Source organism: Halichoerus grypus, chromosome 2, assembly GCF_964656455.1.
Source record: "Halichoerus grypus chromosome 2, mHalGry1.hap1.1, whole genome shotgun sequence".
NCBI lineage: Eukaryota > Metazoa > Chordata > Mammalia > Carnivora > Phocidae > Halichoerus > Halichoerus grypus.
The window spans coordinates 167,255,786-167,279,054 of record NC_135713.1 but is presented as its reverse complement, the minus strand read 5'-3'; the positions used below and the strand labels follow the sequence as shown (position 1 = coordinate 167,279,054).

Genomic DNA, 23,269 nt, shown 5'->3' with positions numbered 1-23,269 from the left:
TGCCTTGCTGAGAAAGCAGAGCGCGCCTCTTCCCCAGTTAAACCATCTTGGTACAGTGATGTCCGGAAGCCGGTAGGGAAAAGCACGGGCTCTAGCAAACGCCTGCTCCCCAGCTCCCCAGCTCCCGCGTCAGGCAAGAGGTGGGGGTCCCCCGTCCAGCATCAGTCCGCCCTTGGGCTCCCTCTGCTGGCAGGACCGCCACACACCACTCCAGGGGGCGCATTCACAGGGAAGGTCGGAGGGTGCCACCTAGAATTGTGTGCGACAGTGGGTGTCGCGGTCGGCCCCAGAGCCCCTCCCCCCAGCGCTGCTGCTGGCAGGCAGAACTGCTTTGTCAACTCGGGCCAGGTTTTGCATCAGAATGTGAGCTGGATTCCACAAGCACCTGCCCGGAGAGGCCAGACAAGAGCTGGGCTCACCTCACGGTCTACTCTGCAGCCGTGTGAGCTTGGCTGACCGCAGGTATGTGACGCAGGCAGAAGGCGGCTTGCTTTCCCAGGGATGGCATGGGGTAAAGGAGGCGAAGCGCCTTCTCTGAAGGGCACCCCAGAGACTGGCATGCTCAGAAAGGGACCGGACTTTCACGACTCCATCAGTACTCTGAGGGGCCGCTTCACATGTTACAGATTACCGCACCAGCCAGAGGCCCTCAAAACTTCCAAAGTGCTGGGGGGGCGGGGGGCGCCTGGGTGGCTCATTTGTTAAGCGTCTGCCTTCGGCTCAGGTCATGATCCCAGGCTCCTGGGATCGAGCCCCCGCATCAGGCTCCCTGCTTCTCCCTCCCTATCAATCAAATAAATACAAGCTTCAAAACAAAAAAAGTACTGGAAGTGGAAGAAGGGGAGGGAGGGGCATTTAGTCTTCAGTTGGCTCATCAGCACACCAGATCCCCCCTTTCAATGGTCCTTGGAGTGCAAATGGCAGCACACTGAGCTGGCAGGCAGGGCAGTAAACCCCTGCCCAGCGAGAGGCCCCGGGCTCTGGCTGCGGTCCACCACCCCGTGCTTTTCAACCAGCACAGCACCTGCTCTGGGCTAACGGGCCGGGAGGGCTTCCGAGTGGGCCACTCTACGGCTCCCCTCTTAAAAATGAGGACTGGCTTCCCTTTTGGAAATGAGACATGTCAGAAACCACTACAAGAAAAATCACCTCAAACATTCACAGCATTCAACGAATAGGACAAGATCAGAAGGTGAGTTTTTTCTTTTTACTGGTTTATAATAATCTTAAAAACCCCATCACACCCATAAACCACCACAGGTGAGAAGATGAGGGAGCTGGAGAATGAATGCTACAGTATGTGGACAGTGTACGGAATCCGGTATTCCCTAGGGGCAGTGTGGGGTGGAGGCAGGGAGTGTGGATACGAGGCCCTGGCTTGGACCCTTATTGCTGGTTGGGGGTTGGCTGGCAGAGGGGGAGAGGGGCTCAGGGTGAACTAGGAAACATCTCACACCAAAGGCAAGGGCAGTTGGGGGGGGTCACAGTACATTTTCCATGCAGACTAGGGGTGGGAGTGAGGGCTTCAGAGATTTGCACCCCTACACAGGAAGAGATTTGAGGGTTTGAGGTTTGATTTAAAGCCCCCAAGTTGGTGTCTGGTCAATTTCCTAAGATGGCAGCTCACCTTTCAGAGAGAGGCATTGGAAACAATTGCGGCAAAAATATCTGGTTTGGAGATCAAACAAGGGATAAAGGGAGACAGTGGTGCTCTTAAAATATAACTCCAAGAAGCGAGAACAGGAAGGGGGCCCTGGGTGAGACGGTGGTCAATGCCTTGGGGGGCGGACCTGCCCAGAAGCTGCAGGTACCCCCGAGGGCTCAGGGACAGGGAGGTACCAGTGTTCACAGACAGCAGAGAAATCAGGAACAATAAATTAGGACTTCATGTTGCTATCATTTGGCATAACACAATCAGGCATTTTTTCTTTTTTTTTTTCTCTTTTTAAATATAAGGCAACTTGCCAACACATAATTTAAAAACTGGTCTTCAGTCACATTGCTTCAGATCACTAGAGAATTTCTGGCTAAAGAACAGTGGATAGTAAACAAAACCCCAAATCTTAAATAAGAACATCAGCTCACATTCCCCAGAGACAAGAGGAAAGGTAAGGGCTTAATTTGGTTTAAAAAAAAAAAAAAAGTCAGAGCCCAACTATGTATCTTTAACAGAAGGGTGCAAAAAATTACAAAACATGATCTAAATTTAAAGTTACAGAAAAGTTTTAAATTTCTAGCCAACTATTTGCCACTTGGGAATGAGACACACTGAGCATGGGGTGAAGGATGAGCGTGTGAAGGGCGGCGGGCAAGGGCAGGAGGGGCTGTTTCCCACGGAGGTCCGCCTCCAGCTGTTAGAACCATGCTCATTTGGTAAAGGAAGAATTTAAAGAGCTTAAGGCTTTGTGTTTTGTTTTTTTTTTCTTTCTTTCTTCATTAAACTGAGGGGCTGCAAGAGGAGGTGACGAGAGGGTGAATGTACCTGTGGGGCCGCTCACACAATGCTACTCAAACCCACACTACATTCATACAGAAACAGGACATTTAAAACTTACAGTGTAGAGCAATATTCTTAGCCAGTGTAGAGAGAACCAAATGCATTTTAACTTTTTTTTTTCTTTTTTCTTTTTTCTTTTTTTTGGTGTTTTTAATTCCGAACTCCAATGTGATCATCCTTTACCTAGTTAGTTCCTCAAGATCCTGTTTTGTTTTGCTTGGTTTCTGGTGGGGCACGAGGGATGGGAGCAGCAGGTAAGTTAGGAGAGACAACAGTGAGAAAGGGATCTTGGGTATGCTGAATGGTCACTACCTTACTACCTTTCTCTAGGGCTGGAAGAGGGGGCAGTCAGGAACTAAGATGCCAATACAAAGATCTTCTCCCCATGCCTCTAGGCTACGGCCAAGTGCCTGCAGGGTGCCCTTGAGGAGGGTAGCAAGGACAAGTGCAGTGGCTCCGGAATCAATGTAGGTGTACCACAAAGCCCTGAGGAATGGAGGGGTGGGAGGAGGTGAAGACTGGGTCTGTTTTGCTTTGAGATCTTTGGGTGAGTAAGGAATTAGCTTCCAGAGCACTTAGGAAGTCTGGCTTCTTAGTCCCAAAGAGACAGAGACAGACAGGGAGAGGGGCTGGGCACCACAGCCACCTTCCCCAGGGCCCTTCCCTTCCCCACACCTCAGTCCTAAGGAAAACAGGCAGAGGTGCAAGAAAAGACGGGAGGTGGTTGGTGGGAAATGGCCAAGGTGAAGGGACTGAGAGGCAGCAGAGAGAAAAGCCTGGAGTTGAGGTTAGGTCCTCACATAAACCCAGAAGTTGCTGGGGATGGTGGAGGGGAGGATGAGGGCACAGGGGATCCCCTGCTGTCCTCAATTAGATCCCACCAAATTCCCTTTCTTAGACATGTAAGAATGATCACACTGGAGCGGTGAAATTTTGAAACTATCCAATTACTCAAAAGTAAGTCTAAACCTAGGAGGGTGACGTACGATCTGTAGCTTGTGGAGGGCACCAGGGCTCCCTATCTATACCCAGGGTGCTGAATATGAAGATTTCGACTATCTGCGGGCTCAGGGGCTCGGCTGCCAGGGGCTCGGTGGGCCTTGCTCAGCATGGCCAGGCTCTGTTCTCGAAAGCAGGCCTGCTGGAAATCCCCGCTTAGGTAATCCACCGTTTGCATCAAGCTGTTCTGGCTTGCCACTGGACCGCCCCCGGTCCCTGCTCGGTAGTGGGCCCCAGCAGCCGTCCCACAGTCGAGGGGTGCACCCGTGGGCTGCCCACCATGGAACGGCATGGCGAGGTCCTGAGACCCCGAGCTGTCGCTATTGGGGGTGGGCAGAATGTTGTTCCACAGGGGTTGGAAGTAGTGACCATTGGGGTAGGCCAGTGGGGCTGCCAGGCCGTTGACGGGTGGGGATGGGGTTGGCTTCTCCAGGGGTGGCTTCAGATGGAAGGACTGTGCCAGGCAGAGTTCCTGCGGGTAGGCAGGGGCCTTGCCCACAAAGCCAGGCCCTGCCAACTCGCGTCCTGCTGCATGCTTGCCTGTCAGGCCAGGGGCCGGCGTCCCACCAGCCTCACTGCACATCTGCTGTAGGTGGGCCAGCTGGTGCTGGTTCCAGGCGACTGGCTTGAGGTCGCTAGGGTAGCCAGTGGGGGCTCGAGAGATGCCCGTGGGCAGGTTGACAGGGCCTGCGGCAGGCAACGCGGCTGTGGCCGCATGGGTGTGCTCCATGGGGTTGACCACACAGGAAGGCATTGGCGTGGGGACGCTGTGGGTCGACACCCGGGTGCTTGCATTGATGAGCAGACTGCGACTAATGGGGCTGGGGTTGGCGATCTGGCCCTCACACACTGAGGTAGTGCTGATGCCTGCCCTCGTCTGGCAAAACTGGTTGATCTGGTGCACGATGCTGCTCAGGTCCGGGGGCTGGCTGTGCTGCAGGGTGGCCGCCATTGACAGGGGGATAGTTGAGGTAGACACGGTCACATTCGGGGGGGCATCTGAGTCTGGCATCTTCCGACCTCCATGCAGCAAGGGATTGGGGGGGTGCTGGAGACCCTGGTGAGATAGGGCCGGAGGGTGGACCAGGCCCTGGGTTTGGGCCATGGGCTGAGGGTGGCCCAGGCCCTGAGGCTGCTGGAGGCTCTGAGGGTGGGACAGGGCCTGGGGTGGCGGGATACCCTGAGGGTGCTGCAGCGTCTGGGGAGGGGCGTGGGCCAGGGTCTGTGCATGCTGCAGGGCCTGCTGGCGGGCCAGAGCCTGGGCCTGGGGGGGGGCTAAAGTGCTGGGTGCCACAGCAGCATAGGGCGCCACTGGGGGATTCATGATGGCCTCAGGGAGCAATCGGGCTCGGGTGCCGTCAAAGTCCTTGAGTATGCTTTTGGCTGGCACTTTGACAATGGCAAGCAGGCCTGCCTTGGTGGCAGCCTGAGTCGGGTAGGGGCTGTAGCGCTGGGCTGACGTGTCGAGGCCGTTCACAGTACGACGAACGTGTTTCCGCTGGGGAACCTTCACACTGTTGGGGAAGATTTTTATAGTCAGTGGGTTGTTTGCGACCTTCTTAGCATACGCGTCCAATTCGGCTGGGGTAGGATAGTGAGCAGCTCTCATTTTCTGTGTAGTGTCCCCTAGAGAGAGAGAAGGGTAAGGAGAGCAAAGAAGGAGAGGGAGCTCATCAGTGCCAAGCCAACCAGCCCTTCTAGACTCCCCTTTTGAGGGTGTAGGGTAGAGCGGGGGATAAGGAAGTCATCCCTGGTCTTCATCTTAGACCCAGTCTCCCTGAACCCCGAAAGTAACAGCACCACTAATGTTTAGTCAATACTTACAACTGGTCAGGCCTTGTGCTAAGTGACAGGCTATCTCAATGAATCATCACTCCTGCTTTAGAAGGCAGCTATGATCAGGATTCTCATTTATAAACGAGGCCACCAAAGATCAGAAGAACAGAGCAACTTTCAAGGTCCCGGATTTCGGAAATCAAGAACCTGGCCAATTCTCACAAAGGTAACTGACAGTTGTTCCCCTACACGGAACTCTCTCCAAGTTCCTACCAGCCTATGCTGGCCTTGGGGGTGAAGGTTCTACACGGAGCTGCTTGTCAGGGTCCTCTGTGGCCACTCAGTCCCTTTCCCATGACACCGGGGTGAAGAGGGTGCCCGCAGTGACGCCTCTTCAGTCTGCGGTGGCCAGGGAGGCAGCAGCTTTCTCTTGTGCCTTGGCAGCTGGGGCACCATACCCCCTGGGTGGGCATCCTGGCACAGCAAACAGGATGCTTTTTTTTTTTTTCCCCGCAGGAGCAGAGGAGTAAGTTGCCAACATCTCTCTCCTAGCCTTATGTCACAAGTTCACTTTTGTTTACAGCTCACTCTCTGCCTGACTGGGTGAAGATCAAAAGGCTTTATTTATTTCCTGGTGGGGCAGGGCAGCACAGAGGGAGCTGAGAAGAAAGGATTCAGAGAATCTTTAAGTCCTGAGAGCCAAAAATAGTCTGTATTCGGCCCTTGTCAGCTGTCACTTTCCAAAATGAAAGAGAAAAACCTGCCTTCCTTTGGAGACTGCGGAAATACCCACTCACTCAATGTGCCTCATTAACGTTAACGGTCTCTTTGTTCGCATCTCCAGCAGCCACCCATCAGGGGGGCTCCAGCGGATGTCGGACTTCCAGTCAAAAAGGAAGAGGTTCTGAGAACGAGAGCTCTTTAAGGATGCCAAGCTCCTGCAAAAGGTCTCAGCTCTGTTCTCCCCCCTCTCTGAGGTAGGGTCTCTCCTAAGTATACACAGAAGGTGCTTAATAAAGGCTTGCTGAGTGAGTAAGCCCCCAGACTGCCCAAGCAGAAGGAAGGGGCTTGGCGGGGAGCCCAGGCTCAGCTAGCGAACTCCCGCCCTATTTCCTCCCCTTGCAGGAGGCAGCCAGGACAGAGCAAGGACTAAGCTGACTGAATGCCCAGCTTGTGGCCTCAGCTGCCTTGGCCCAAGGAGACCCCATTCAGTCACGTCACTGGGCATCAACTGAAAGGGAAGTGGCTCAAGGAGTGGGCTAGAAGGAAGAGGGCACAGCTGCCTTCATTTGGTGGCATTGCTGGTTAGCCTGGCAGCAACTGCTTAGAAAATGCTGCTCTCAGAGGCAGGAAAAGAGAGCTCAGGTCCACAAGGCGCAGGGAGATTTGGTCCCATGCGCACCAAGGTAGAACTGAGCACAAGAGTACAGAAAGAGTTGTGCTCTCAGGGGCACAATGCTGCAATGTTGTAGGCACTCCCACACGTTTGAGGTCTGCTTTATTAACCGCATATAGAATGGATGCTCTGTCCATAAATGAAATGTTTGTAAGATGACGGATTTGGAGAAGGTCTTAAAAGGATGAATGTGACAGTGACAGTTGAGGCCAGGAAGGAGAGGGAGGCCCAGAGGCCCAGAAACCTTCACTAGGAAGCACTAGCTGATGAGCAGAATCAAAGCCCCAAGAGCAGAGTCTGAGTTCTGCTGCTTCTTATTAGCCACTGACTCTCAATGGGCTTCAGTCTCCATAAAGTGGGGCCATTTTCTGACCCTTGCTACATTCTCCTGGATAAGAAAATACCAAAAAATCTGGGATCACGGATAGTCCCTCAAGACACCAGAATTCCATTAGAAACTGCCCAGATCAGGGGCGCCTGGGTGGCTCAGTCGTTAAGCGTCTGCCTTCGGCTCAGGTCATGATCCCAGGATCCTGGGATCAAGCCCCACATCGGGCTCCCTACCCCGCGGGAAGCCTGCTTCTCCCCCTCCCACTCCCCCTGCTTGTGTTCCCTCTCTCGCTGTCTCTGTCAAAAAATAAATAAAATCTTAAAAAAAAAAAAGAAAAGAAAAGAAACTGCCCAGATCAGCCACTGTACTTAGGTGTCTGACTGGTCAAAATCAACTGACACTCCTAGCCCTGTGCCTTACCCAGAGCAGACGTGCAGAAGACTCAGTGTCATCAGTATAGGTGTTATTCTGACTGAACGGGCGCAGCTGAGTAATGCCAGTCAAAAGCTGCTGGGTTTTAGTTCAGACAGATAATACAGGTCTGCTCCTGGGCTTCCTCCATGTTGGTGGGCTTCCCTCCTTGAAGGTCAGGTAAGAGAGAGTGGTACTGTGGCTTGCTGACTGATAGAGTTCCTTTGTTCCAAGTCAGTACCAAGTCTCAGGGTGATTTTTTTTTCCGTAGCAGAGACAGAAGGTAGCTTGGCTTGATTCAGGAGTATGGAATGGGACATTTACACTGCTTAGGATGAGATGAGTATACTGGATAAAAAAGAGGCTATATTCTTGGAATCTAGCACCACCCACCTCATGTATCAGACTTAAGCCCAGCCCTTAAAAAAAAAAAGACCAAGTTTTCTCAACACTTTATCTCAGTCCCACACAGGCATGCTGGAAGCCTTCTTTCTTCTGTAACATCTTCCCTACGTGTACAGCTAACACAGTTACCACAGCTTTGTAAGCAACTTATTTCTTTTTATTATTATTTTTTTAAGTAAGCTGTATGCCCAACGTGGGGCTCAAACACAACCCTGAGATCAAAAGTCGTACGCTCTACAGACTGAGCCAGCCAGGCACCCCTGTAAGCAACTTATTTAAGTATCTGGTACCAAGGGTGTCATTAATTTGGACATAAGGCAGTGCAGAGAATAGGGAATCTGTGCTTAGAACAAAGTTAGAGATCCAGATTCAAATACTGGCTTTATTATCTACTACTCAGGGTCTCCGTCGTTCTTCACTTATAAACAGGGACGATACCTGCTATCGTATCTTTTTTTGTCGTATTTTTTTAAAGAGTTTATTTCTCTATTTTATTTCAGAGTGAGAGAGCGAGCGAGCGAGCGTACACGTGTGCGTAAGTGGGGAGAAGGAGGAGAGGGAATCCTAAGCAGACTCCATGCTGAGCGTGGAGCCCGATTTGGGCCTTGATCTAATGACCCTGAGATCACGACATGAGCCGGAACCAAGTCGGACACTCAATTGACTGAGCCACCCAGGCGCCCTCGTACCTCACATAATTACTAAGATCAAGAGATTCAGTGAATAGGGAAAAGCTCTGCGAACAGGAACCATGACTATCAAAGGTTATTATTCAAGGAAAGCAGGTTTGGTTGAGTTTGCACACAGATAAGAAAAAGTAACCCGACCAAGAAAGCCCGCTGGACTGGAGTCTGGGAGTTAAATGTAGCAGAAAGCAGTGCTGTCTATTCCAGGAACTGCGGGAGGCCCGGGGTGGGGGGAGGCGGGTATCTCCCTGAATCCCAGCTCCCCAACAGGGGCCTCCCTGTTTGTCCTTCCATTTTGAAGGTCAGAAGACACAAGCACCATCTGCAGCAGGAAACTATCACAGGTGGAGAGGCGCAGGCAGTGTCTCAAATACTGGCTTCGGAGTCTGACCCAAGAGTGAGTTCCGGCCGAGTCACAAAACATAATAGGACGCTGGAGGTGCTACTCTACGTCTCCTCCTCAAAAGAAAGATAAGAGTTTGGGATTATTGAGGAACGAATGAGAACATACATAAATATACTCAAAAGAGGGCCTGGCACATAGTAAGCAATCAACAAATATTAACTAGTATTTCTGAGATTTCTATGGGCTTATCCCGTTACTGGGCCAATTCACCATTTCCAGGCCCTTCCACTAGGGGGCAGATAGGCAAAGAAAGTAGTAGTAAAACTGGGTAATTTTGACGTTTGTCTCAGTCCCTGATAGTCTATAATGAAGGAGGTCAAAATTGTTGTCTAAAAGATGATTTGAGGACCAAGGGCCTTTGGTCATTTCAGCCACTCACCTAGAAATATTTACTAAGCCACTACGATATACCTGGTGGTGAGCTGGGGAAGTAAGAGCAGAGGCTTGGGGTTAATGAAGAAAAAAATGTTCAAAAACATATTTTCTGGGGAATTGTGAAAAGACGGGTCAGAGGAAGTTTTGCCAAGTAAAGTTTCAAAACAGCTGAGAATTCTCAAAGCAAGTGACATCATGGAATATACAATCTAGAAAAGCTCTAGGAGGGTATCCACCTAACCCAAACTGTGGTCCTCTATTGAGTGCAGGACCCACCAAAGCCCAAGTGTTCCTTAATCCAGACTGCCCCACGGCAAATGCCACATCTAGGATGGGAAATGCATTACATCCTCCTACAGACGAAGAGAAGGAAGGGGAGATGAGGAAATGCTGGAGTCAGAAGGGCTCAATCCTGTGATTCTGTACCTGTAGTGGGTTAAGCCGAGGAAAGCGATTAGCCAGGTGACTTAGAGTGCTGGCCAAGCACTCCGGACCCCTGATACATCTCTCCCGCCTTGAGCTCTTACAATACAAAGCACAATAATCTATAAATATCTGTACCCCATCCCTGCCCCGCCAGACATCAAGCTCTGTCTTTCTAACAACTCATAAGACCCTCCTGAGGGGGGGCGCCTGGGTGGCTCAATCGTTAAGCGTCTGCCTTCGGCTCAGGTCATGATCCCAGGGTCCTGGGATCGAGCCCCACATCGGGCTCCCTGCTCCACGGGAAGCCTGCTTCTCCCTCTCCCACTCCCCCTGCTTGTGTTCCCTCTCTCGCTGTGTCTCTCTCTGTCAAATAAATAAATAAAATCTTTTTTTAAAAAAAAAAAAGACCCTCCTGAGGATGAGGGGCAGAAAAAGGCTGAAAAGCAGAGTCACAAAACTGGTTTTAAGGTCTCTATAGCTGAGAGGCCTGGCCTCTGAGCAGGGCCTTGCTGCTAGGTCCCAAAGGAGAGAGTTTATGCTCCATCTCACCTTCAATGTTCAATGCTAACAGCTATAAGTGACAGGGCAGAATTGTTTTTCTTATACATTTTGGGAGAGGTGAGAAGAAACCAAGTAAGCTTAAAACACCATCAGGTTTTCTTCTCTGCAAAGACTTGGGTATAGTTAAAGACAGCAACAAGTGAGACAAAGGGATTCCAATACACTATCCCCCCAAACAAAGAGACAAGCCTGAAACCAGGGAAGAAGGTTATCTCAATTCTTGAATAAAATTTGAAGACAGTGGTTGTCAGAGGCTACTTGGGCCCAAAGGGAGTGGAGATCCAAAGTCAGTACCCAAGATAAAGCTGCCAATTTGCTTTTCCTCCCAAATGACTCATCCTTGATATCCCATCTCTGGGTAAAGCTGTTTGAGTACATGAAGGAACCTAGAAGAAAGTCAGTGAGCTCCTCTGTCATGCTTCCAAGTATACCTCCTTCTCTAGTTGTGTCCCTGGAACCCCAGAACCACTCAAAATGCAGTTAGCATGCAGATTTCAGTGGCCAGGGAGCACATAAAACTTTATCACCCAATTATCATTTATTAAGAGAAAGACTGGGGGGAAAGCTGGTACAGCAAAGCATAGCTTGCCTATTGGGTCAGGCAGCTGCAGAAGGAAGACTGTTACTTTCAGCTTTGTCATTACATGAGTTGGATTCACTGGCCACATTTCAGAACTAGCCAGGCTTTGAGTCTTACTCTCCTTCAAAGAAAGGAAGTCAAGAGGCTAGACCATTTTTAACTTCTGAAGATAGCAGGGGTCAGCAAACAACAGCCTGTGGGCCAAAAGAGAGCTGCTGTGTTTTTGTAAAAAGTTTCATCAGAACACAGCCATACTCATTCATTTACATGTAGTCTACAGCTGACTTTGCCCTACAACAGCAGCTCTGAGTAGATCCAACAGGAACCATATGGCCCACAAAACCTAAAATATTTGTTATCTAGCCCTTTACAGAAAAAGTTTACCAGCCTGTCATAGAGGTGCTGAAGCACCGGGGCACCTGGGTGGCTCAGTCGGTTAAGCGGCTGCCTTAGGCTCAGGTCATGATCCCAGGGTCCTGGGATTGAGCCCCGCATCGGGCTCCATGCTCAGCGGGAAGCCTGCTTCTCCCTCTGCCTCTCCCCCTGCTTGTGTTCCCTCTCACCTTGTCTCTCTGTCAAATAAATAAATAAAATCTTAAAAAAAAAAAAAAAAAGGGTAAGCCTAGAAGCCTCAGTGATTTCCCCTTTTGCTCTGAAAGGAAGGTCTATCCCAAATTTAGGGCAATATTTATACTTGAAGACACTGGACACGGTAAAGAGCTAGGAAAAGAATCTTTTCCTTGCACATCATTGTAGTGCAGGGACAGAAGCCAGGAATCTGGGGCTCCTGGCTGGCTCAGTCAGTAGAGCATGTGACTCTTGATCTCGGGGTCGTGAGTTCAAGCTCCACGTGGGGCGTAGGGCTTACTAAAAAAAAAAAAAAGAAAGAAAGAAAGAAAGAAAAAGAAAAAAAGACAGGAATCTAATAGTTCTCAAAAGTTCAATCTTGTGAGCAAGTTTATTAGCAGGAATATACCCAGAGAGACTGAGAAAGGTCCCTATCCCTTCCGGAGGTGAAAGCATCTTTACTTATGAACTGAGGTCACTGGTTCAGCAGACAGCAAAGCCAAAGGGAACGGTTTCCATGGTAGAGAATGCTCAGAGAGTCCAAAACAACAAAAAAGGGCAAATAGTTTGTTTCAGAGATATAGTAAGTAATCAAGAGTGTGAGTTTTCATTCAATTCCTCATGGGGGTTCAAACTGAAATACCTTTTTGAAGGGTTACATACATACTGTGTAAAACTCCTTATAGCTTTGTTGCTCAACAGATAGCTATCAGCAACAATGATAATTCAGATGTTATACAATGAGGAATTCTAGTATTTAAGAGGATCTCTCTGATCAGAAAAGTGTCCACATTGCTGACAAGTCTGTCAGCTGCTTTCCTGCTGTCTGTGCTGAAGAATATCTTGGAGGTACCAAAGTTCACGGTCAACATACCCCTGATGTGCCTCTGTGATTACCCACATGTAGGGACAAAATAAGTATCACATCCTTCCCTGGGATCCAGATTACTTACATTTCTGAAGTCCAGTGTTCATCTGCGTGTGAGAAAGAAGCTGAAAGGACAGGTCACCTGGCCCTGGCAGACAGGCTAGCATGGCAGACTGGCATCAACACAACATGGGGCAGTCACTCACACTGCAATGAACGAAAAAACAAGGTCAGAGAATACAAGGCAACTCACTCAAGGAAGATACCAGGGACATCGGATATGAGCAGCAGAGGCCCACGTTTAGATAGATAAGCAATTTAATTAGCAGCATGTTGGTTGAAAATACATCAATGTCTTTATCTGCAGCAACAATTTGCTCCCAACTATTACTATGGCTAAAATGATGTTTCAGTCAGCACAGATACATGGGTGGGGAGAAATAAAAACAGGAAATACCTATCCACACAAATAACTGGAAAATAAGGTGCATCTATAAAGTCTTATGTTCACCAGCTGTGGATGCACTTTCAGCATGTGCATTTCCTGTAGATGGCCTCTCCCTACTACTTTTGGGCAGGCCCACGGGATTGCCAGATACATGGCATGCTAGCTCTCATCCGTGCCCCAGCGAAGGCAGAACAGAAAGGCTAGGGCAGATTCTAACTTAAGTGAAGGGAAAAATTATTTCTCCCTGAAAATAGAACAGGGTTCCTGAAGAGAGCTGGCCTTCATAGGTCCTGGCTCAGTCTATTTACAGACCTGACTGGGGAGGGAGCAGTCAGACATTTCCAGAAGCAGTATAGTATATGAGCTGCAAAGGCACCCAAAGTCCAACTTGAAATGGCAGTAATCTGAGCTCACTTTTAGAAGTAAGAAGGGGCAAAGCATCCTAGGAGACACAATTAACTACTGTTAAAGCAGTGTCTTAAGTTTCTGGGGATTTACCTTTCCTATTGCCTGTCACACAATTAGACCCCCTGGCCACCAGGAAAAAAACTGCATTGTTCCCAGAATAAATCAAGGAGGTTGTAGGCTGCCAGCGGCCCTCTCTAGGCAAGTAATCCTGACATTATGTCAAGACGGCATGGTTTCCTCAGTAACGTCTACCAACAAGACCTACCCAAGAAAGCAGACCTGATGTGGCCTCTGTAGGGAATAAGCTCCCCGTGTACCAAGGACCAAGCTCTTCTCAAACAAGTATAATGTACTAAAATACATGGAATTCCTTTTCCATACTGTAAAACCCAGAAATCCAGGTGGCATGTTAAGGCTTTAATCCCAACAAAAGAGGAGTGGGGAAAGAGCTCAAGTGTAAAACAAAGACCACAAATCCTCTTTCTCTTTGGGGGCCCTCTCAGGTATGTGAAACTACCTTGTCCCGATGAGTATCAGAGAGCTCCAGCTTGCAAGGCCAGGTAGCTGAAAAGATACTTTGTAAAAAGAGGCTGCTTAAACTGTGTCTAAGATAGCAACTGCAGAAAGAACTGAAGACTGAATGCCTCAATGAGAATCGAGCTGCCCAGAGTTCTGGCACAGACCCCACCTTTTCAGGTCTCCGGTGGGCGGGATAACAGAATGTACACAGGACGCCAACTGCAGCGCCTCAAGAAATAAAAAGGCTTCTGTTGGGGTCAAATGACTGAGGTACTGCTTACAATTCCTTCCCTTGTGAAGGCTGTTCTTTATTTAATAACCTCTCCCCTATGGTCCTAATATAGGAGAAGGCAAAATCCAAGGAAAGGAAGGGAATTAGCGAATACTGGAGCTAATACTGTGAAATGGGCTGTATGAGGGGCATTAGTGAGGTGTTCTTAATTAGGTCTCCCAACCTTTCTTGGACACAGGTAATAATTTCACTTGTCATCTAATCATCTCTAGCCTGGATTACTACAATAGCCTTCTAAATGGTTTCTCTGTTCCACCCTTGCCCCTATCAAGCAGTCTATTCTCCACACAGCAGCCAGAGTAATTTACTTTAATTAGAAATCGTATCAACTCAAAAATCTCCAATGATTCCCCATCTCACTTCGAACACAAAATCCTAACAGGTCCACAAGGCCTACCACGATCTGTTACTACTACTTCTCTGACCTCATCTTCTAACCCCACTGCTCCTCTTGCTGATTCGACTTTCAGCCACAGTGGTCTCCTTGCAGACCCTCCAACGAGCCAAGTACATTTTGCTTTGTATTTCATCCGGATAGCAGAGATGCTGCGATGATAGAGGCTCAGAGAACACATTCACTAAGCTGTCTGGCAGATACACTCTTCCCCTGTACTTTCTGGAAGGAACCAATCTATGCACGATCACTGCAATCTCTGATATACTTATTAAATCTTGATGCCTACAACCAGAAGGAGATGAGGGTGGGGGACTGTGGATCCTACAAGTTGACCATAACATACTGCCCCTCAAAACCACAACTCTGGATTTCAACAGGAAGAAGAGGAGACAATTAAACCAGCTAAACTGTGGCAAAGACACAGTAATGGATTTATTAATAGCGAACGTAGGAGCAAAAATAATAGGTGAATTCTGTAAAGACTCCAGAAAGTCAGGGTGCCTGGCTGGTTCAGCCAGTGGAGCATGAAGCTCTTGTTCTCGGAGTTGAGTTCAGGCCCCATGCTGGGTGTAGAGTTTACTTAAAAAAAAAAAAAAGAAAAAAAGACTCCAAAAAGTCCATTTTTAGTTTGGACAGGAGGGGGTGAATGAGGAAGAAAGATACCAGAGCTTGGGACCCTCCGTGATGATGTCCCCAACAAAAACCACCCAGCAAGTTTAGAAAACTCATCATCTAGGCTGCTAAGAGTACAGCCACCAATTTGTGACCCTTTCTTTAAGAGTTCAGGGTTCTCCCATCCAAGTACTAACCAGGGCTGAACATGCTTAGCTTCCGAGATCAGATGAGATCAGGAGCGTACAGGGTGGTATGGTTCAGGGATCTATCTGTCATCCTTTCCAAAAGACTGCCCTCTGTACTTAAGGAAGACTTCAAGCCCCTTGACCAGTTTCAACCAAAGTTAAGAATCAGATTCTGCTAGGACAGGGAAGGCAGGGAATATGGCAAGGTCACAAGGGTTGTGATGAAACAGGAAGGAAGCAACTTCCTTCCAGAACCCATTCTAGAAGCAAGTATGCACAATATAAAGTACTCTTCTGGAAGCCTGGTAGCGGAGCACAGGCCTTTTGTTTAAAAACTTCAAACCGGGGCACCTAGGTGGCTTGGTAGGTTAAGCATCCAACTCTTGATTTCGGCTCAGGTCATGATCTCAGGATCCTGGGATCCAGCCCCATGTTGGGCTCAGTGCTTAGCAGGGAGTCTGCTTGAGGATTCTCTCCCTCTCCCTCTGCCCCCTCCCTCCACTCACACACACTCTCTCTCTCTAAAAATAATTCTTAAAACAACAAAACAAAAAAACCAAACTTCAAACCACCCACACATTCTGATTACCACCTGGCTTTTTCTAAAAAGCAAATTCCAATATAATTTTACAGTTGTTACTTCCAGAAGCTCAAGCAGGGCCAGAAATCAACACTAGCATTACCTTCTGAAAGGACCTCAAAATTCAGGTCCCGACTTCTAAACAGAATCAAGTAGTAATCTAGAGCTCAGGCCAAGTGAGCTCTCAACCAGCTTTCCTGCCGCCAGCTGGTCTGCCCCCTAAGCAGGGGGACTGTAATATCACAGCAAGCCCAGAACAAAGGTGTTCAAACTCTCCTGGGGCATTTGCACCAGTGTGAGCATTTACCAGACTACCTCTAATTAAGGAACAAACCCCTTGTGCCCACTGGGAAAATTCCAAAAGTACTTCCATCTGCTCCCCTCTATGCCCACCCTCTGCCATCCCTGTCAGAAGACGGCCAGAGGTTATATTAGAATGTGATGTCACACTCTGTTTTCCTGGGTGGCACCTGATAAAGGACTATCTCTACCTTAGGACTATCTCTGTGCCTGTAAGAAAACCTCAGTCGTGTTTGTGCTGCTTGTCCCTGCTCATGCTTAAGACCACTGAAAGGTAGGGAAGGGAGAGGAGAGAAGATCAAGTGCTAGAAAAGGGATTTATTTTTACTCAGGGCTCTGGGGTGAGGTGAAGTGGTCTAGAGCCATCACTTCCAGCCCAGTTTCACCACCCACAATCTACTGCCTCCCACTACATTTCTCTGCCAATTCTCTCTCCTGCTTTCCCTTCCCTGCCTGCAACCCCCACCTTCAAAAAGAACACCCCCTCAAAAAAAAAGGTTGACTAGCCGACTTTCTGATTCATGCTGTGGTTCAAAGATTTGTCATTTGTGGTCTTTAATTAAAAACTGAAACTGATACCAGTGCCATCTCTGTGACCACAGGTAAAGAAATGTTATGCTCCTTATTTGAGTTCACTTTATAAAATATATCCAACAGTGAAAATCCTGCAGACATGCATCTTAAGAGTATGATTAATACCGCAAAACTGCATTAATTTAAGAGTCCTCAGTATCTCTGATTAAAGCCTTCTCATCTGTGAGTTAAAAGCTTATTTAAAAAGACTATTTTTTGATAACAGGGAAAAATTTTTATCCTACTGCTTTCTCCCTGTTCCTTTACTCCTGGGGTCCAAGAAATTAGGCTAAAACCTAAGGGAAACATCAAAATACCGCTCTGGGGAAAATAGGGCAAAAGACAGCAAAAATTACATGTTTACCCAATCAGACTCTACAGTCAGTCACCTCTATGGTCTGTTACAATAAAACAATCTATTCAACAGGTAATTTTGTCAGTCCAGGTTTAACTGTGAACTTCCAACTAAATTGAACTTTTCACTAATTATCCAACCTGAATAAAGTTCAGCCACTGCTCAAAGGCATCTTTCTTTTCTATCTTTAACCTACAAGGGGAGCTAAAATTCACTTGGAATTGTGACCTCACAACTCTAGGGAGGCAGGGAAGGAAACAAATGTTCCCTTTGGGCTTACTTTTTTTTTTTTTTTTAAGATTTTATTTGTGTGAGACAGAGAGAGTGACCAAAAGCAGGGGGAGAGGTGGAGGGAAAGGGAGAAGCAGGCTCCCCTGCTGAGCAGGGAGGCCGACATGGGACTTAATCCCAGGACCCTGGGATCATGACCTGAGCCGAAGGCAGACACTTAACCAACTGAGCCACCCAGGGCCCCTACGTTTTTGTTTTTTTTTTTTAAGTAATCTCTATGACCAACGTGGGGCTCAATCTGACGACCCCGAGACCAAGAGTTGCATGCTCCACAGACTGAGCCAGCCAGGTGCCCAGGGCTTACTTTTTTGAAAGCCCAGAACCACGCCTACTGCAAACCATCCCCACTCCGGGTTTGTAAACATTACTCCTCTACTAACTGCCCTTTAGAACCTATGACAACAGGTCCTTTTCCTTTCCAGGTCCCGCCCCACCCCAGTCCCTAAAGGCACTCTCTCTTCTTCAGCAAAGATGCTCTTTCCTGGATCCTGTAATTATTTAACTCATCTATGATCCAGTGCTTTCTCTTGAAATGTGTTATTCTGGTACCGGAAAAGTGCTCTCCCTGGACATTCTAACCTTTCAACCTGAGTGTGAGTGAGCTTCTCTAGACCAGAGCCTTTCATTTTATCCTAAGTTACAGAATCAGGAACAAGATTATCACATAATAGATACTGAATAACTATCACTGGCTCACATTCCTGAAGAAAATAGCATATACTTTAATCTCAGGGTCTGGAAATTATCTGAATTTACATCCTCAAGACATGGATAATAAGAGTGCCAACAAGTGCCTGTGCATGTGTGTGGGGCAGGTACCTTGGCTCTGTGAGAGGCCAGAGGAGATAAAAAGTGCCCGGGTGGCTCTTTCCAGCTCTGGCTGCCATAGTGAGAGGGGCTGCCACCATGCCCACCCACCTGCAATGAACGTCCTTGCACAACTCCTCCAGCTTCCTGATCAAAGGAACAAGCAGACATACAGCACCAAGCCCAATAACCTGAAGGCTCACAGTTTCTTCCACTACCACTTCCACCCGATTCACTGCAAGGCTATGGGTGTGGAGCTGGTGGCCAATGGCAAAGGTTAGTGGTGGTCATGAAGCCGAGATCCAGCCAGCGAAAACCCTCCACCTCCTACAAGGGACAACCACTAACACGAATGCCAATCTCGGCAGCATCCGGCACATGATCTGCAAGAACAAGTACTGCCCAGATCTGCGCATGGCTGCCATTCACAGAGCCAGTGCCATCCTGTGCAGCCAGAAGCAGCAGCCTGCCCCCACCAAGAGCTCCTGAGCACCTGCCTTGCACCTCCAAAGCAATAAAGATGTCAACCAACCAAAAAAAAAAAGCCCCAGGGTGCCTGGGTGGCTCAGTTGGTTAAGCATCTGCCTTTGGCTCTGGTCATGATCCCACTGAGCACTGCTTCAGGCTCCCTCCCTGCTCAGCGGGAGGCCTGCTTCTCCTTCTCCCTCTGTGCTCCCCACCCCCACGTACTACTTTTTATTTTCATTATATTGAAAAGTATCATTTGATTTCTGTACTTTAATCTCCATTAAGTAGAAATCAGTGTTCCTAAAAATCTGAAAATGCAGACTGTGTTCATTGTAGGCAGCTAAATCAGAACCTCCCATTTTTTCATCATGGTATGTAATAAGGCTTGAGTTTCCAAAGGCCTATGAGGACTGGATCACTATAACTTAAGATGAATCACCTTAGAAACACAAGGACTGACCTTTGCATTTAACCCCATTCATAACTGCAAGCAGAGCTGTCAGACTGGGTAGAATTTTACTCACAAGTACCTGGGACTGTGCCTAGCAAGACAAGGAGAACAAGAAACCAGAAGAAACCGCTTCCTTGAGATAAGACACAAATAATGGATTTTTACCTGTTATAATTTTCTGTAGAAATTTGTTCTGAATCAAAAAGTTTCAAATTCTTATTCAGATGAAATATAATTCAACAGATGTTACAATTTGTGGTAATTTTTAATTTTCAAAGCCCTGAGTCCCACAGGAGTACAGGAAAAGCTGCCCAGTGACAGAGAAGTACTTATCTCAAACTCAAATGGGGAAACTGAGGCAACAGACCCAAACTATTTTTTAAAAAGGGAATCTGTTAAAAAGATATCAAAGTTGGGTACAATTTTAAGTCTTAGGGTGTCTAAAAAGACCTTCAACAGGCCCTGACGAAGCGCAAAACAAGGCAGACCACAGACGGTATTCATTTTGATAAAAATAGAAAAGGCAGTTCCCCAGTTAGCTTCTGTAAACTTATATAGCCCACAGCTACAAAACAGAAAAAGAATTTTAAGAATTTAACAGGCTGTTAAAAAATTTTGGCAGCATATGTTTAGAGAACAGCTAAACAAGTTGCTTATTCATGCCCTTTCTCCTCCCCTCAACTGCACAAGGTACAACAGAGGCCCAATTTCTCTAGTGACTCCCTTGCCTCAGGATCACCTCACCAGAGAGTAGGCCCTCTAACCCAGTCTAGAGTCTTTTTTTTTTTTAAGATTATTTATTTATTTGACAGACAGACACAGCAAGAGAGGGAACACAAGCAGGGGGAGTGGGAGAGAGAGAAGCAGGCTTCCCGCAGAGGAGGGAGCCCGACGCAGGGCTCGATCCCAGGACCCTGGGATCATGACCTGAGCCGAAGGCAGACGCTTAACCGACTGAGCCACTAGGCACCCCAAGTCTAGGGTCTTTTGAAGTCTGAAGGGTGACAGAAATTGAAGAGGCTTACAGGCAGTCACTTAGCCACCCCCATTCTGGGTATACAACTCCAAGCTGTTATTCTGAAATAAGCTGGGGTAACAGCGTTTGGACCATGTGTGCCTGTTTCTTGACCCTGGTACAGAGGTGTCTTTCTTTTCTGAGTCTAATGTGCCTCATCAAAGTTCACTGCTGCATTTAGAAATTTCAGAAGACGTTTATAGATCAGTATTTTTGCTCTGTAATAATACTGATTTACACTGCATAAGAAGGTAGTTTATCAAAACTGCAGAGAATAGCTTAAATGAAATTTTGAACAAGTCTGGAAGAGTTATGAATGGAAGCAGTGAAAGGGACAGGATCCACAGCAACATCTGAATCCATGCAAGGGTAGTGAAGACACTACCACCAAAGCTGTATAGAGAAATATAAGCAACTACTAAATATATGAAGAAATAATGCAACTATCTAATAATTAAAGAAAGTAAATTAAGTGCAATGAGATTTTATTTTTTGCTTAAAAATGACAAACATGTTTGAAAAAAATCTAAAATATACAGAGGTAAGGATATAGTGAAAAATCACGGGATGGCTGGGTGGCTCAGTTGGTTGGGCATCTGCCTTCGGCTCAGGTCGTGATCCCAGGGTCCTGGGATCGAGCCCCACACTGGGCTCCCTGCTCTGCAGGAAGCCTGCTTCTCCCTCTCCCACTCCCCCTCCTTGTGTTTCCTCTCTCGCTGTCTCTCTCTCTCTCTCTCTCTGTCAAATAAATAAATAAATAAATAAAATCTTTAAAAAAAGAAAAATCACTAAAGTGAGATGTTTTATTTATTTAATTTATTTTTTAAATTAACATATAATGTATTATTTGTTTCAGGGGTACAGGTCTGTGATTCATCAGTCTTACACAAGACCCAGCGCTCATCCCAACACATACCCTCCCCAATGTCCATCACCCAGCCACCCCATCCCTCCCACCACCCTCCACTCCAACAACCCTCAGTTTGTTTCCTAAGATTAAGAGTCTAAAGTGAGATGTTTAAATTGATAGATACATTATTTCTGGAAATAAGCATGAACAGTTTTTGTTTGGGTTGTTTTTTTGTTTTAAGATTTTATTTGAGAGAGAGAAAAGGGGGGCGGAAGGGCAGAGGGAGAGAGAATCTTAAGCAGACTCTGCACTGAGCAAGGAGCCTGACAAGGGACTCGATCCCAGGACCCTGGGATCATGACCTGAGCCGAAGGCAGAAACCAAGAGTCGGACTCAACTAACTGTGCCAATAGGCACCCAGGCGTTAAGCGTCTGCCTTCGGCTCGGGTCATGATTCCAGAGTCCTGGGATTGAGCCCTGCATCGGGCTCCCAGCTCAGCAGGAAACCTGCTTCTCCCTCTTCCACTCCCCCTGCTTGTGTTCCCTCTCTCGCTGTGTCTCTGTCAAATAAATAAATAAAATCTTAATTAAAAAAAAAGATTAAAAAAATAAATATTCATATTCTTCAACACAGTGATTGCACTTCTAAAATCTAATTTAAGGAACAATCAATGAGAGATGCAAACAAAGATTTATATATGACTCTCTTCCCATAATTATGTAGAAACTGGAAACAATCTTAATGTCCCAAAGCAAGGAAATGGTTATATAAATTATGGGATATTCATCTAATAAAGTTATCATGAGCCTCTCAATTTTTAATTGTTAAAGAATTATCTAAAAACAAAGAAAAATGCTTAGAATATAAATGCTGGGTTAAAAAAGTATATACAATAGACAAATATGGTATAACAGTAATTTTGTAAAATTTATTATATATATATACACACACACACACAAATTATAAAGTCATTTGTATTTGACCATTAAATGCATTATAGCACTTTGTGGGGATAAATGCTCATTCCTGGACCATATAGTTTAGGATAACATTCTTTTTATTTTTTTTATGTTTTTTTTAAAAGATTTTATTTATTTATTTGACAGAGACACAGCGAGAGAGGGACCACAAGCAGGAGGAGTGGGAGAGGGAGAAGCAGGTTCCCCACCGACCCTGGGACCCAGGACCCTGGGATCATGACCTGAGCCGAAGGCAGACACTTAACTGACTGAGCCACCTAGGCATCCCTAGGATAACATTCTAATTAGCTTTCACTTCTTGAACATAAAGCCAAGAGAGGCAAGGAAGTAACTTAGGAAAAACTTGAGTGGCAAAGGCAAGTCATTTTCTGCTAAGTTTTTATAAGGGGAAAATTCACATGCAGATAAATGTCAACCATAGTTCAAATCACCTCCAAGAAACCTGGATTAACAAATGGCACTATATCAAAGTAGTTAAGACAAGATTTTAAGTTCGAATCCCAGCTCTGTTGCTTACTTGCAATACGACTTAGGAAAGACACTTAACTTCATCTGTAAAATGCAGCTACTTCACGGGATTGCTGTGAGGATTCTTTTTTTTTTTTTTTTTTTTAAAGATTTTATTTATTTGAGAGGGAGAGTGAGCGAGAGAGAGAGAGAGAGAGAGAGTACACAAGCAGGGGCACAGGGAGAGGGAGAAGCAGACTCACCTACTGAGCAGGGAGCCCCGGCGCGGGACTTGATCCCAGGACCCAGGGATCATGACCTGAGCCAAAGACAAATGTTCAAATCACTGAGCCACCCAGGCACCCCTGTTGTGAGGATTAAATGAGTTTAATACATTCAAGTGCCTGGGGCACCTGGCTGGCTCAGTTGGTAGAGCATGAGACTCTTGATCTCAAAAGTCGTGAGTTGGAGCCCCACGTTGGGCACAGAGCTTACTTTAAAAAAAAAAAAAAAATCCATTCAAGTGCCTGATATTGGTGCCTAACATATAGTGAACATTATTTAAATGTTGGCTATCATCACTTTCCTAACCTACTAAAATTCAGATCACTTTTTTTTTTTAAGATTTTCATTTATTTATTTGACAGAGACACAGCGAGAGAGGGAACACAAGCAGGGGGAGTGGGAGAGGGAGAAGCAGGCTTCCCGCTGAGCAGAGAGCCCGATGTGGGGCTCGATCCCAGGATCCTGGGATCATGACCTGAGCCGAAGGCAGACGCTTAATGACTGAGCCACCCAGGCGCCCCCACATCACTTTTTTTTTGCCAACAGAACCAAATTATCACCTCACATTTTATAGTTCTTTATATGTTGAAACATGTTTATACAAATAATTTCATTTGAAACTTACAACAATCTCTCAAGATGGAACAAGTATCATTCCCCTTCTATAAATTAGGAAACTCAGGCTCAGAAAGATTTAAATTACCTGTCCAATGTTATG

General features: G+C 46.9%; 1 protein-coding gene and 1 pseudogene across 4 annotated transcripts in view; one reads left to right on the top strand and one right to left on the bottom strand.

The window, feature by feature from the left end:
- Nucleotides 1–1,193: 1,193 nt before the first annotated feature.
- Nucleotides 1,194–23,269, bottom strand: part of FAM222B (family with sequence similarity 222 member B) — a 75,674-nt gene continuing 53,598 nt past the window's right edge. For 3 of the 4 annotated variants that reach the window (XM_036122066.2, XM_036122068.2, XM_036122067.2), the window contains exons 2-3: nucleotides 12,370–12,491; nucleotides 1,194–5,122 (exon numbers count right to left, since the gene is read on the bottom strand). In XM_036122066.2, coding sequence (XP_035977959.1) covers nucleotides 3,516–5,122; nucleotides 12,370–12,451 — 1,689 coding nt within the window. In that variant the 5' untranslated portion in view covers nucleotides 12,452–12,491 and the 3' untranslated portion in view covers nucleotides 1,194–3,515. The remainder of the gene's footprint in view (nucleotides 5,123–12,369; nucleotides 12,492–23,269) is intronic. The other variant, XM_036122069.2, reaches the window with a different exon arrangement.
- Nucleotides 18,154–18,543, top strand: LOC118554493 (large ribosomal subunit protein eL28 pseudogene; annotated as a pseudogene).